At 61.0% G+C, this 13886-nt stretch overlaps 1 protein-coding gene across 1 annotated transcript in view; it reads left to right on the top strand.

Annotated features, from left to right (window-relative positions):
- The first annotated feature begins 3255 nt into the window (after positions 1-3255).
- The window catches only part of ZFPM1 (zinc finger protein, FOG family member 1), a 32279-nt gene continuing 21648 nt past the window's right edge, over positions 3256-13886 (top strand). Inside the window, 1 exon segment of the mRNA XM_080551994.1 lies at positions 3256-3488. Coding sequence (XP_080408120.1) covers positions 3449-3488 — 40 coding nt within the window. The 5' untranslated portion in view covers positions 3256-3448.

The raw sequence follows: 13886 nt of genomic DNA, 5'->3' as shown, positions 1-13886 counted from the left end.
ATTTCTTTGCGCCCTGCCACCACCCGGCAGCAGGTGACGAGTGGCAGCAGGGCCAGCTGCGCGCACCGGTAGGTGGCAGGGCCCGCCCAGCACCCAGCCCTGCGGGGGCACCCCGGATGCAATTCCTCCCTTTTAGGACAAAACAAAAAGAAAAGCCTAAAATACGACTTTTTGCAGCTGTTCCTGCAGCCCCAAGCACAGCCCTGCTGTGCCACCGGCCGGCGCAGCTCCCATGGGTGCCCTGCACCTCTCGGGGCGCCCAGCGCAGCACCCAGCGCCGCTGCCGCCCGCCCCACGGCCCTAAAATATGGCCGAGGCAGCACCTCGGCTTTTTCCATTTACATTCCTCCGCCGACACATCCTCTCCCCGCGTCTCTAATAATATCGCCCCAGATTAATTGGCACTAATACAAATGTACACAGCTCCATAAAAAGATGTCACCTCGCGCACAATGGGGGAAACGGCTGCCGGCGCATTATCTCTGCTCTGCAGGCATGTAATTCACTCCTCGGGAAAACACGCTATTTATTCTGTTACCCTATAACAATCTCTCTGCAAACACAACGGGATGGGGGGGGAGGAAAAAAAAACGAGCCACCCACGAGGAGATGTGGTGCTGTCACCGGCACCCAGCCCTGTGCCACGGCGGGTGGCACCCACGCAGGGGCACCCGTGGGTCTCCACGCGGGGCGATGGGGCGGGGAGGTGCTCGGGGATGGTCCCGCAGCGTGGATCCAGCCCTCAGTCCTACATTTTCCGAAGCGACTGCAAATTCTCGGGCCTCGGGGGGATCTCGGAGGGCTTGGGAGGGTGCCAAGGCGCTAATTAAAAGGACACTGGCGAGGAATGCGCAAGGGTGAGGACTGACTGCAACCTGTTTGTCCCTGGGGCAGGGCTGGTGCTGCAAGCAGCCTCTGGCACGTTTTTTTTTTGGCCAGTTTGAGGGTTTTTTTGGCTGGTTTGAGGGGTTTTTGGCTGGTTTGAGGGGTTTTTGGCCACTCGTTGTAGAGCAAGAGGCAGCCACTTGGTGCCCAACCCCATTTGCGCCCGCTCGTCCCCCACCACAGCCCCACGGATTTGTTGGCGTGCGTTTAACACCTGGTCTGATTTTTTTTTTTTTTAATTTTCTCATTTTCGTGGTCCTTTGGGGATCCAGGAGTCGGAGTCAATGATCCTTGTGGGTCCCTTCCAGCTCGGATATTCTATGATCCTATGATAACCCCATGAACTGAAGGGTTTGCCCAAAGGTCTCCCCAGGAGGATGCGGTGCGAGCCAGAGCCCTCGGCTCCCCGGCATCGGTGCTGAGCCTCAGGGGCGCGCCCAAGGGTGCCAGCCCCAGCGCCCTGACCCCAAAACAACAAATGAAACCCCCCCAAGATGGCTTTGGGGAGCAGAACCCCCGATGCCCCAGGGGTTCATCTCCGAGCAGAGCCGAAGCAGGGGACGGGCAGCGCCCGGTGTCACGGCCCCGCGAGGACGTGCGCGGGCGCTCGGCGGCATTACGCACGTGGCAAGGAATAGCAAGGCACTGGAAGCAGAGCCACCGGCCCCGAGCTCTGGCGGTCTCCAGGTCTGCAGCTCGGGCCCAAACGAGGTGAAACCCCCCCGCACGCCTCGCTGGGACCTTTGGGGGTGGGCACACAACGGGCGCAGAGCAAGCCCTTCGCCGCCGCCGCACCGCCCGCCCTCGCCGGTTTCTCTCTTACCCCTGGAACTCTTCGTAATTCCTAACTTAATTTCTTTTGACATCCTCATTGCCGGCTTGACCTCTTTACTGGAATCATGTGCCGCTTAAAACTCATTATCCCACCATTGAAACAGGAAGCTAATTAAAAACCCTTTAAAAAAAAAAAGAGGGGAAAAAAATGATAGAGGAAAAAAATGAGAAAGGGAAAAAAAAAAAAAAAGCACACCCAGCGTTCAGTGGTGTACGGAGAGGGGACGTGGCCAAGCTGCCGTGCTGTGCCGTGCCGTGCCGTGCCATGCCGTGCCGTGCCGTGCCGTGCCATCAAGGGCTCCCGCAGAGTCCCAGGAGGCACTAACCCAGGAGCAGCGGTCCCAGCAAAGCCCCCCCCCATGCCGAGGGCTGGGCTTGGCCCCATTTTTTGGTTACCCCTGACAGCAAAAACATTCGGGTCGTGGACCCAACCCCGAGCAGCTCCCGTTGGCCGCGGGTTTTGGCCCCTCCACCCTCGCACGGCTGGATCTGAAGGTGGGAGAGGCAGACGGGGAACTGTGGGGGCGCCGAATTTCAGGGGGGCAGCACCCTGCAGAGCAGCACCCCGCAGGCACCCCAAGGGTCCCAATGCAGAAGGGGATGGGGCACAGCAGGATGGGGCCCTCTGTGTGCTAGGTCCCCGCTGTGCACCCCTAGGTGGGGGTCCTGGGTGGGCTTGGGGTCCCTTGGGGAGCTCAGCGGCTCCAAAGGGGAACTGGAGACCCCAAAGTGTGTGTGTGGGGGGGGGTCAGGACCCCTGGTGCACCCCAAAAGGGGTAACCGGGGAGGGGCTGGGATCCCATGGGGGGCACTGGGGTCCCACAGGATGCTCTGAGGACCCCAAAATGGGGTCAGGACCCCAAATTGTGGGGGCTGGGGTCCCAGAGGACGCTCTGAGGACCCCAAAAGAGGGTCAGGACCCCAAATTGTGGGGGCTGGGGTCCCAGAGGACGCTCTGAGGACCCCAAAATGGGGTCAGGACCCCAAATTGTGGGGGCTGGGGTCCCAGAGGACGCTCTGAGGACCCTAAAATTGATGTTGGGACCCCCAACTGGCGGGGGCTGGGGTCCCAAAGGATGCTCTGAGGACCCCAAAAGGGGGGTCGGGACCCCAAAAGGAGGTGGGGACCCCAAATTTGGGGGGGGGGGGGGGCTGGGATCCCACGGCAGGGCCGTGGGGACCCTGCGGGGAGGGGGGGGGGGGGTGAGGACCCCAAAACGGGGACCCCCTACAGGGGGGTGCAGGCCATGCTGGGGGGAGGGGGGGGCAGAACCCCCGAGGGGAGGGGCCGACCCCCTCCCCCTCCCCGCTCCCCCCGCCCCCCGGGGCCGCCCCCGCCCCCTCCGCGCCGCGCGCGCCGGTTACGCCATCCGGTGGGCGTGGCCGGCGTGAGAGGGGGGAGGGGGCGGGGAGAGCGGGCGCCAGCCAATGAGCGGCCGCGGCGGCGGCAGGCCCCGCCCCCTCGGGGGGCTGGGGCGGGCTCGAGGCGGCCTCGCGCCCCATTGAGAAAAATCCCGCGGCGGCGGCGGCTCCGCTCCGCCGCGCACGGCCCCGGCCCCGGCCCCGGCCCCGGCAGCGAGGGGCGGGCGGGCGATGCGAGCAGCCCCGGGGGGGGGGGGGCCCCGCCCGCCGCCGCCGCTGCCGCCGCCCCCACCCCCGCCACCCACCCGCCGCCGCCGCCGCCCGCCCAGCAGCCAGCCGGGGCGCCGGGCTCGCCCCCCGCCGAGCGATGTCCAGGAGGAAACAGAGCAACCCCCGGCAGATCAAACGTGAGTCCCGGTTCGTCCCCCCGGTGCTATCTCACCTGGCTTATTTTTAATTTATTTTTAATTTTTTGCACACCCCCCCCCCCCCCCCCCCGCACTTTCCCCTCTGCCCCAATCCCCACCACGGGAGCCCCGTTCCCGGTTGTGCCCGGTGCCCGCTGCCCCCCCCCGCCCCGTTCCCCAGCCCCGTTCCCCAGCCCCGTTCCCCGTCCCCATTCCCCATCTCATCCCGGCCCCCTTCCCCGTTCCCCACCTCGTCCCCCCCCCCCCCCCCTTTCCCCTCCCCGGCGGCGCTGCCAGCTCGGTGGCTCCTCCGGTACCGGCTCCCGATGGGGGCCCCCGATAAGGCTGGAAAATATTCCGCTCCGCGAGTCCCGGCCCGATAAAGATCGCTCTGTCGGGACGGCCTCAAATTGGGATCTTATCTCCCCTGCCCGCCGCTCAGCCGCAGCGGGGCAGGGGCTCCCCGGGCCGCCCACGGGGGTTCCGTCTCCCGTGGGACACCCCCGGCTCCGGGGGGGGCTCCCCCGGCACCCTGAGGCCCCTTAGGGCGGGGAGGAGGTTGGGATCCCGGGGGTGTCGCTCCGGGACCCCCCCCCCCGAGCCCCGTTATCGGCGCCCACCGGCGCGATGCCGCGATGTGCCGCCGCGTCTTCCAAGAAATTGGGCGAAGCGCTGGAAGTTTTTTCGGTGCCGGGCTCGGTTGGCTGCTTTTTTTTCCCCCCCCTTCCTCCCTGTTGGTTTTCTTTTCTCTCTCTCTCTTTTTTTTTTTTTTTTCTTCCCCTTGAGTCGATCGAAGCCGGCGATAAGGCCGAGATGCGGGGATAGGGAAGGCTGGCCACCATGTGATAATACAGCTTTATCTTTCTCTTGAAATAATTGCAAGGCTGAGTTGCACCTACCTGTTTCCCTGCCTGGGGTGATTGTTCTGGTGATAAAGCTCAGCTAGACTTTTACCCGGGTAGAGTTAAAAATAGTCCCGGCTGCCTCCTTGAATTTTTTTTCCTTTTTAATTTTATTTTTTCCTTTTGGATAATTCTTTTTTTTTATCCGACTTCCGTGGGTTTCCTTCCCCGTGCCTGGGCGGCGAAGCCCCTCTCGCGGGCGGCTCCGTCCCCGGTGGCGATGGAGCACGCGAGCTCCAGCTGGGGGGAAAACGGGAGAAGCCTCTCCGGTAGCCCCAGTAACCGATCGGGGCGATAGCATCCTGCCGGCCCGTGGGCTCCGCGCCACGGCCACGGGGAGCCCACGGAGGACGGGGGGGGGGGCAGAGGGGGCCGTCGGGGCGCTCAGCCTCCGCGGGCGCGCTGGCGGGGCGCGGGCGGCTCGGCTCTCCCTTCCCCGGCTGCTTTCTGCCGAGATGTGAAGAAATGATAAAGTGGGAGGCTGATCTCAGGCCGCCAGCGATGGCCAAAACTGATTAAAAGCTGAAAGCTTGGAACCCTTCCTGTATGTGTCAACATGAAAACAGTCATTAGAGACGTGGAGCGCCGCGAGAGCGCGTTTCGGCTGCCTCCGACTGCTCTCTCCTGAGGAGGGAAAGTATGCATGAATCAGGGCTCTGGTAACCAGACTCCTCTAATGTACAGACCGGACCTGTTTCCACAAAGTCTATCCTTTTTATCATCTCGGCTGGAGCATTAAAACCTCCTCCAGATTCGTATCTGCTTATTTTATTTTCCTCAGTGACGCTATGTTCTCTCTCTGTCTTCATCTCTCTTTTTTTTTTTATTATATTTTTTTTCTTTTTTTTTTTTTCATTTCTTTTTTCTGAAGCCCGATGAGCAGCGCAGATAAGGCTCGGAGGGGAGATCGCAGGGAGAGCGGGCGATCGCCAAGAGCGATAAGACAAAGATCAGACACTGGACTATATTTAACCAGCTGCTTTAACCTTCTCCTTCAGCTTTCTGTGCCGAAGCCTTTCTGACGCAGCGACTTTCCCCGGGGATGGGTGCGGGGTGGGGGGGGTCCTGAGCCCCCTCCCGGCGGCAGGGTGCTGCCCGGAGCCCCCCGGCAGCAGGAAGGCTCTGCCAGCCCGTGGCAGCTCCGTGGAGGCTTTTCAGCTTGTGGCAAAAGCTTTTTTGTTTTGCGGGGGCCCTCCTGCCTGATACCTGCCCCAGGGGACCGTGCCTGGGGGGGGGCGGTTGCGGCTCGGCCCCCCGCTCCGTCAGCAGCGCTGAAAACGCAGCAGCCTCCCTGCAGCTGCTGCTGCTTTATTTTAATTTCATTTCATTTTATTTTTTTTTTTTCTCTTCTGCCTTTTGTTCTGCTGGTAGATAGATGCGAGGGGCTGATAGAGAGCAGGAGCTGATCTCTCGCCCTGATAGCCTGTTATATTTATTAACTTCAAACAGGGGAGCGCGGGCACACAGCTGAGGAGCGAGGCTCCTGGCAGCTGCGTGTGCGTGCGCTCACAGCGCCGGGTCCTCAGATGGGGGAGCCGATAAGCCGCAGATTGATCTCGTGCTGCCGATGTGCGTCTCTCCGGGTGCCGTTGTTTTAATATATATGTGTTGTTTGTTGTGTTTTTTTTTTTTTTTCCTCCCCCCCTTCCTAAATTAACTGGAAGCGAACATTTTTTGTAGTAGTTTGCAGGAGCCTGCCTGCGGGTTTTTTTTTTCTTTTTCTTTTTTTTTTCTTTTCCCTTTCTATTCTGCTTTCAGCTAGAGTAGATCTGAGCTCCCGATAAGCGCGGAGGCCCGATCTCCATCCTGATAAAGATTGCCAGGGGAGATAAGGGCCACTTATCTCTCCCGACCAGACTGGAGCAGGATTCGCTACAATAACAAACACTGAAAAGAGGGGCAAAAGGGCTCCACCAATTTGTTCCACTGCAAATGTGATTAATGCAGGCGCTCTAATTATCTGATGGGGGGCAGCTGCATGTGTGTTTTCATTTCGCAGGGTGTGTTGGTTTTTTTTTTGTTTTTTTTTTGTTTTTTTTTCTCCCCCCACATGCTCGCGCTCCGAAACAAGCCTCGTGTAGAAGACGAGCTCTCCTCAGCGCCTTTTATCACCTACAGATGTTGCATTAGTTCGACGAGGGCTGACTTTCTTTTTCGATCGCTATCGCCCCGTTCTGCTCCGCGCAGCAAACACACGGCGGTGGTTTGTTGTTTTTTTTTTTTTGGGGGGGGGGGGGGGCCAGCGCAGTCACATTTTTGCGCGGGGATATTTTTTTAATTGCTATTAGATGGTGTTAGATAGCGGGCGTGATCTCTGCTGGTAAAACCCTGCCTCCTTCTCGATGGGGTGGTGTATTTTTTTTTTTTATTTTATTTCCCTCCCTCCCTCGCTCAGCTCTGCCCGCGGGCGCTGCGTGCCGGGGCCGTGGGAGCCATCCTTCCCGGGAGCGGGGCGCTTGTGGAAAGCCGGAGTGAATTTCTTGTAAAGATTCCAGTAGCCGGCCCAGAGCCTATTTTTAGTGCCGGTGCGGTAACCCCGTGCCTTTTGATCCTCCCGGCACGCCTCCTGCCCTCTTCTCCTGCAGTTTGCCCTCTGAGCGGTCCTTTCCTTTCGGTAGCGTGCAGGTGACTAACTACCTCCGCTTTCTGGTTTATTTTTATTTTTTTCCCCTCGCTGCCGCGCTTTTCCGTCCGCCGTCAGCCTCCGCCGCTCCGTGCCTCGGTTTCCCCCACGGGCGCCGTGGGATGCTCCAGGATGGGTGGGCGTTGGGACGGCTGGGGTGGCGGATTTTTTCCCCCCCCCCCCCCTTGGGCTGCTCCGCTGGCTGGGGAGGGTTCCCCGCCTCGTCTGCAGGGAGGACCCGAGGACAGGGGCGGCCTCCCAAAACCGGTCTTTTCTGTGATGCCGGGGGACCGCTGCCGGGGCCGGCCCCCGTGTCTGTCCTGCTCCCACGGGCGCTGCCACCCTGCGTGCCAGCCCCTCCCCTCTTGTGCAAGCCCCTCGGAGGCGCTTGCCAGCCGTGACTCGGTGCCAGCCGCGCTGGCACGGGCGCCAAGCCCCGTGGCACCTCTGCCCCCGCAGCCGCCGCTGCCGGCTCCTTGGGATGCGCTGGGAGCAGCTTCTGGTGGCACGGACCCGTCCTGGTCCCTTGGGGTGTCCCCGTGGCGTGGGGGGGGGGGTCCGGGCTGGGGTGGCGATGCTCTGATGGGGGTGGGACGCATCCAGCAGGGCCCCAGCCCCTGTTCGGTGCTGGGCGGAGGGGTTCAATGAGCCGTGGGTGATGCTGGAAGGTGTTCCAGGTGGGAGAGGGCCGTGGCGTCCCACGGAGCCGCCGTGGGGGTCACCGCTCGGCCAGGGGTCCGGGTGCGTGTGTCCCAGTGGACCCCCCAGGTCTGGAAGAGGAGCTGTCCCCACGGCTGGCGGCAGAGGGGACGGCGCGTCCCCGCGTCCCTCCAGGGCAACGTCACCAAGCTGCTGCCAAGGCTCTGGGCTGTGCCGTGCCGTGCCAGCCAGCGGATGGATGCCCCGTGGGCGCTCCCCTCGCAGCGCAGCTCCCTCCCATTTTCTGACCCTGCTGAGGGGTTTTATCCCCGGGCTGCCTTTCCCCCAGGAAGCCCCCACCAGCGGGTCCGGCTGCGCGCAGGATGCCGTCCGGTTGGCAGCGCAGCAAAATCTGTTCGCCGAGAGCATCCCGGCGGCGGTGGGCTCGGCGAGCGGCCGCTCGCGGGGCCTGTGGGGAGAGGGGCGCTGCCCTTCGTGCCCGCTGCTCTCCCACCCCCACGGGGACGTCCCCAGCCCCAGCGGCCGGAGCGGGCAAAGGGCCGCAGGGAGGCACAGGGAGCCTCCGTCGGGGATTGAAGGCTCTGGCTCCGGACTCGCGCAGTTGGGCAAGGTCTCTGTTTTCCCTTCGTGAATCACAAGGCCACCGAGCAAGCTGCAGCTTCCCCTTTCGCCGAGTTGCGAGGCGGCCAGCTCGGGGCTGGGAAGGGAGCAGCGCTTTGCCCCGGGAGCGCTGCGGCAGATTGCGCCGGGAGATAGCGCCGTGCTGCAGGTGGGCTCCCCGCGCGGGGGCAGCCCCGGGGACACCGGGCGATGGCGGCATCCCGAAGGCAACCGGGAGCCAGAATCACCGTGGCCTTGTCCGCCTCTGGTGCCTGATGGTGGTGGGGGCATCCCGCAGCGCTCCCAACCCTGTGCCATCCGTGGGGTCGATGCCACCCCCCATCCGTGGCAACGACGATGCTCCTGAGGTGCCCAAACTGGGAGCAGCGGGGCTGGCGAAGCCTGGGGACAGAACTGCTGTGTTTTTCTTGGTGCTGGTGGATTTGGGGTCAAATACACCCTTTCTGAGCAAGGCAGGAGGATGTTTGCCCTGCCTGCTGCTGTTCCCATTGCAGGCTCAGAAAACGCAGGCTGTGGTGGTGCCGTGGAACAAAACCAGCCCGGATTTTTTTCCCCCGTGCCCACGTGGTGAGAAGGGAAAGCCCAAAGGCACGGGTCAGGGCACTGCAGGGGGATGGCAGGAGCAGAGAAACCTTCTGGCTCTCTGTATTTGGGAAGAAAAAGTGAAAAACGCCTCTGGCACCCAGCAGCGGCTCTCGCTGGCCAGCTCCTGCGGGCACCCAGGACCTTGGGTTTGATCCCTAGGAGGGGGAAGAGGAGGCTTCCTCCCTCTCCGTGGAGCGGAGCATGGATGGAAGCAGAAGGCCCAGCTCTCTTTTTTTTCCTGTGACACATCCCGTGACCGATTTTGCTGCCTGACTCAGGAGTTTTGGACGCTTCGGCTTGGCGAGGCCGATGTCCTGCTTCATGTTTTATCAGAAAAGTTCAAGTGTTTCGGGGGTAATAAAGTTCCCTCTTCCGATTGCCGCGGCAGTGAAGGCTCCTCATTGTTCCTGTAGCAACATGTTTTTTTGGAAGGGATGAAATGCCGAAAGGAATGTAACTGCTGACCTTGGGCCGCAGTAGGGTTAAGGAGTGTGCGCCTATGAGTCACTCCCGATAAGAGCCTTCCACGGCTTTTTTTCCTCCAAAATAATTCTTTATCTCCTCTTTCTCACATCAACATATTTTCTTGACATCTCCCATTCAACGGCGCGCGGAGGAAACTGCGCCTCTCCAATTTGTTCATCTGATGAAATATAGACGCATTGTCTTTGCCTTCCGAGCGGCAGCGGGGTCGGGCGGCGGTTTTTGGGGGCGCGTGGGATGGGGACGGCGGTGGCGGCATCCCCGTGGCACGTTCGGTGCCGCCGGCGCGCGGCGTGTGCCCGGTGCAGGGCGGCGTCACCCCGACCCGGAGCTATTTATTTATTTATTTATTTATTTATTTATTTATTTATTTATTTGCTTTCGGTGCCTTCCCCTCGCCTTCGCCACCGGGAAGTTGGGCCGCTCGCGCGCTGCTCCGTCTCCCAGGCGAGGCCTCTCGTGCTACTTCCAGCTCCTATGATAATGCGGAAAGTTGAACTGGCCCCATTACTGCGCTGCGATGGTTGCCTCGATAACGCCCCGATAATGGCAGCGATAGCAGCAGCTCGGTAGCCAATGGCTCTGCCGCTCCTCCCATTAACATTCCCCACCACGGCCCGGCTCGGAGCTGCCTATCTGCTCTCCATTTCCACTCCTCCGCTAGATAAGAATGGAAATACTGACTTCATAGCTCACTGATTAAAGTGTCTGGATTTCTTGATAATACACAGATAAATTATGTTTTTCAAAAAGAAGGTAGGGAAGGGAGTGCGAGGGGAGGGAAAAACCTCCAGTCCATTTTTATTATTATTTTTTTCCCTTCCCTCTTTCTCAGGGCCGGACCAGAAAGAGGGGCTCGGAGGGGCGCCGTGGCTTTTTGGGGCTGCGGGGCCAGGCTGCCCGGGCTCGTGCGAGCTGGGTTTGCTGGAAGCACGCGGGGCCATGCGCCTCCTGGTGCTGCCGCCGGTCCTGCAGCCGCTCCGTGCCTCCTGCTCCCGAAATACCGCAGCCGCTCGGTGCAGCCGGGCCACCTGCGCCAGGTCCCCAGCCACGGGCGGTCACGTCCCCGCGGTGGGACGGGGACCCTCGGCCACCTGGGACCTGCTCGTGCCCTGCTTCGCTGCACCTCCTGGGGGTGTTCGGTGTCACCGGCCGTGGTGGTGCCGTGGGGCTGCGGCACGTGGAGGTGCCACAACCGATGCTGGCGGTGCCACCGCGATGCCGGCAGCGCCACCCGGGCACCCTCCTCCTGTCCCCCGCTTGTCCCCCGCGGACTCACAGCTGGTTTGCAGGGCACGGGGGTGCTCGGGGAGGTGTTTGTGTTTCCCAACCTGCTTCTGTAGCCTCAGGCCTGCTGGCTCTGCTCCCCAGGGTGCTTCTCCAAGCCCTTTTCTGCGACTGCTGGTCACGCCGTGGCTCTGAGCGCAGAGGACAGGTTCAGCCCCGAGGATGATGACACCCAGCCCAGCGGGGATGCTTTGGGACCGGCCCCATCCTGCTGGCACGAGCTGTGCTGCATTAGACCATCCCAAGCGTCCCATTCCTGCTTCCAGCCGTTGTGCCCGGTGGCCTCAAACAGGGCTGGGTGATGGGAGCAGGCAGGGCAGGCGAGGACCCCGAAAATCACCCGTATCGGGCGCTTTCCTAAATGTTCCTTGAGGTTCTTCAATCAGCCCTGGCAGAGCAAATGGGGCTCCCAGACTTTTGGGTTCCTCGCGCTCGGGAAGGTATCGACCGCAAGAATCTAAGTTTGTTTCATCTAAATATAAAACTAAAGAGCCAGCAGTATAAAGTTCATTTTTTAATGTGCTGCCCCATTCCAGTTGGGCTGTTCTCTTTATTTTTTTTAGAGGAACTGTGATAAAAAGCAGCGATAAAGCCAGGACTGTTTTGTGTAGGAGTCGGTATCTGCGTTATCTATCTCCCTTTTTCACTCTCCGAGCAGCTCTGTTGTTTTTTACTCTTATCTCGCTCCACCAAAATGCCAAGAACAGGAAAAAAAAAAAAAAAAAAAAAAAAAGGCAGCCCAGGCGCGCGCGTTTGCACAGACACAAACCCGGCATCGGTGGAGCCGGGCACAAAGCTCTGCCCCTGGGGAGCCGGGGGGTGGTGAAGGGTGCTGGGGGGGGGGCTGTGCACCCGCAGGTGCACGGGCTGCCAGCGGGATGCAGGAGCCCCAGTGATGGGTTTTGGGGCCCAGCAGCTCCTGTGACCTTCGTCCCGGGGCTGGGTGCTGGCAGCCTGCCCTGCTGCTTGCAGATAGACTGCCTTGTACCCTGCTAGGGGTGTTTTCTGCTCCCGGAGCCCCCCCAACCCCTGCTCATCCCTGCGTCGGTGGCTGGAGACCCAGCACCGGTCCTGGGTGGTGCTGGAAGCTGGCACTGGGGGAACTGGGAGCCAGCAGGGAGCCCCAGCTGGAGCATCACCGCTGGTGGCCTGATGGATCCAGCACTGCCCTTGTCCCTGTCCCTCCATCCGTGTCCTCGCCGGGTGCCGCTGAGGATGGAAACTTCAGGACTGGGCAAAACTCGTCCGAAATCCTGCCCATTGCTGGTGGTTTTCGCTTCGGGGTGGGCTCACGGGGCTGTAGCGGCTCCGCCAGTCGGTGACCCAAAGCGCAGCAGCGAGAGGTGGGGGCCAGCTCCGGTGAGGATCTCCGGGGTAATTCCGGGGTAATTTGTCGCTGGATTAGCGCAGAGCCTGACCTCTGGCCTCGCCCTCACCTCGTGCCCGCGGGGCCGTGCCGGCGGGCGAGCAGCCCGTCCTGCCGGGGCCCTGCGCAGGCCGCCCGTGGAACGGCGTTATTCCATGTTGGAGGGAAAATACGGGAACTGAGGCTTTTCACCTGGAAAAAGTCCCCGTTCCCCATGGAACAGCATTATTCCATGCCGGAGGGAAAATACGGGATTTGAGGCTTTTCACCCAGAAAAAGTCCCTTTGGCCACCAGCAGCCGAGGCACGTGGTACGGCAGCAGCAGGAGCAGTTTGTTTTGTGCACCCCCACCTGGATCCTGATTTTTTTTGGGGTCCTTCCCAAGGATCCTCTTGGATCCTCCCCTGTTAGCCCCCGGAGCGGGGGGGCTGCCATCGCTGCGCCGGCCGATCCGCTCGCGCCGGGCACCCCCCGGTGTCGCGCATCCCCTCCTGCGCCCTGCTGGGTGCTGCCTCGGTTTCCCCGCTGTACGCAAGCCACCGGGGCACCGTTCCCATGCAGGGACCCCCCCCTTTTTACCCCCCCCCAACCCCCTCCACCAGCCAGGCAGGGCTATGCCGAGCCGCGTCCCCGCTCCGCGCAGCGATCTGCTCCTATCCATCTGATGCGCCGGGGCCGGGGACGGCTCTATTAGAAGCTCTCCTCTCTTAAAATCTATCAGGGCGCTATCGGCCCCATCTGAAACGTAAAGTCACTTCATTGTCATTGTTCCTGTATTTTCTTTCTCATTATTTTCCCGTGCCCCCCCCCCCCCGCGGCCCGCTCCCCCTCCCCTCGGCGGCTGTTTGATATGATGCGGGCTCTCTCGCTATTAGTATTAGTAATCGCGTCCCCTGAAGTGAAACAATCTCCTGTAATCTATCAGCAGTTTATCGGACCTATCTGAGCGCCGGGAATGGCTGGGCCCGGCGATGGCGCCATGCTCGGGCGCTGATAAAGTTACAGAGTTCAGCCGGTGATGAATGTTAAGTAACTGCACCCCGCGCAGATAGGATGTGGACTTGGCAGGGGGAGCAGCTCCGGCTGAAACCAATCTCTCCCCTATCAGCAGGGCTGGTTTTTCTCAGGCTCTGCCTCTCCGCTTGGCTTTTCTTCCCCCCCCCCTCCCCGCCGACGAGGGGCTGCTCGTTTTTGGGGAGGGATGCTCGGGAGATGGGGGTGCCACTGCCAGGCACCCGCGGTCCCCCAGGGCGCAGGCACGAGCCATTACAGCATCCATCCCTGCAGGTAAATTAAGCCAAAATAATAATTTATAATTAAAAAATTATCGCAAACTATAAAATCCCCCGCCTAACAGCTCCCCGAATATTTTTTCTTCTCCTTACCCTTTTAACACAGAAGAGCCGCGGGGCGAGTTTATCTGGGCGCGATAGAAAAGGGCTCCTAATTCGAGATAGGTGCGGCTGGGGCTGGCCCCAACATTATCAGCTCCGTGCATGGGGTTGATATTAAAAATGCTGATATCTCGGAGGGGGGATGCTGCTCCAAACCTGCGCCGGGGCTGATAGGGGGGGAGAGTTTTGCTGTGTGCTCAGAAAGGCTCGTTTTTCCTCCAAAACAGGGTCCCTGGGGCGGGAAGGTCCCTCCCGCTGCTTCCATCCCTGGCTTCCCCACGGAATACGTTGTAATTTTGGTAAGGTTAAGATGGGAAAGATCAGCCAGAGGGAGCCAAAAATAACCCGCTGGATAACGCAACCTTTGGGGACCCACGTCATTTCCCAGCCACCAAAACCTCGTTTGTCCTCGGCCGTGGCTCTTGGCATCCCCGCTCCGGCGCTGCCCGGGGCACCCGAGGCCATGCAGAGCATCGG

This window comes from Anser brachyrhynchus (assembly GCF_964034855.1).
Source record: "Anser brachyrhynchus genome assembly, chromosome: 12".
Classification (NCBI taxonomy): domain Eukaryota; kingdom Metazoa; phylum Chordata; class Aves; order Anseriformes; family Anatidae; genus Anser; species Anser brachyrhynchus.
This window is presented reverse-complemented; position numbering and strand designations above follow the sequence as displayed.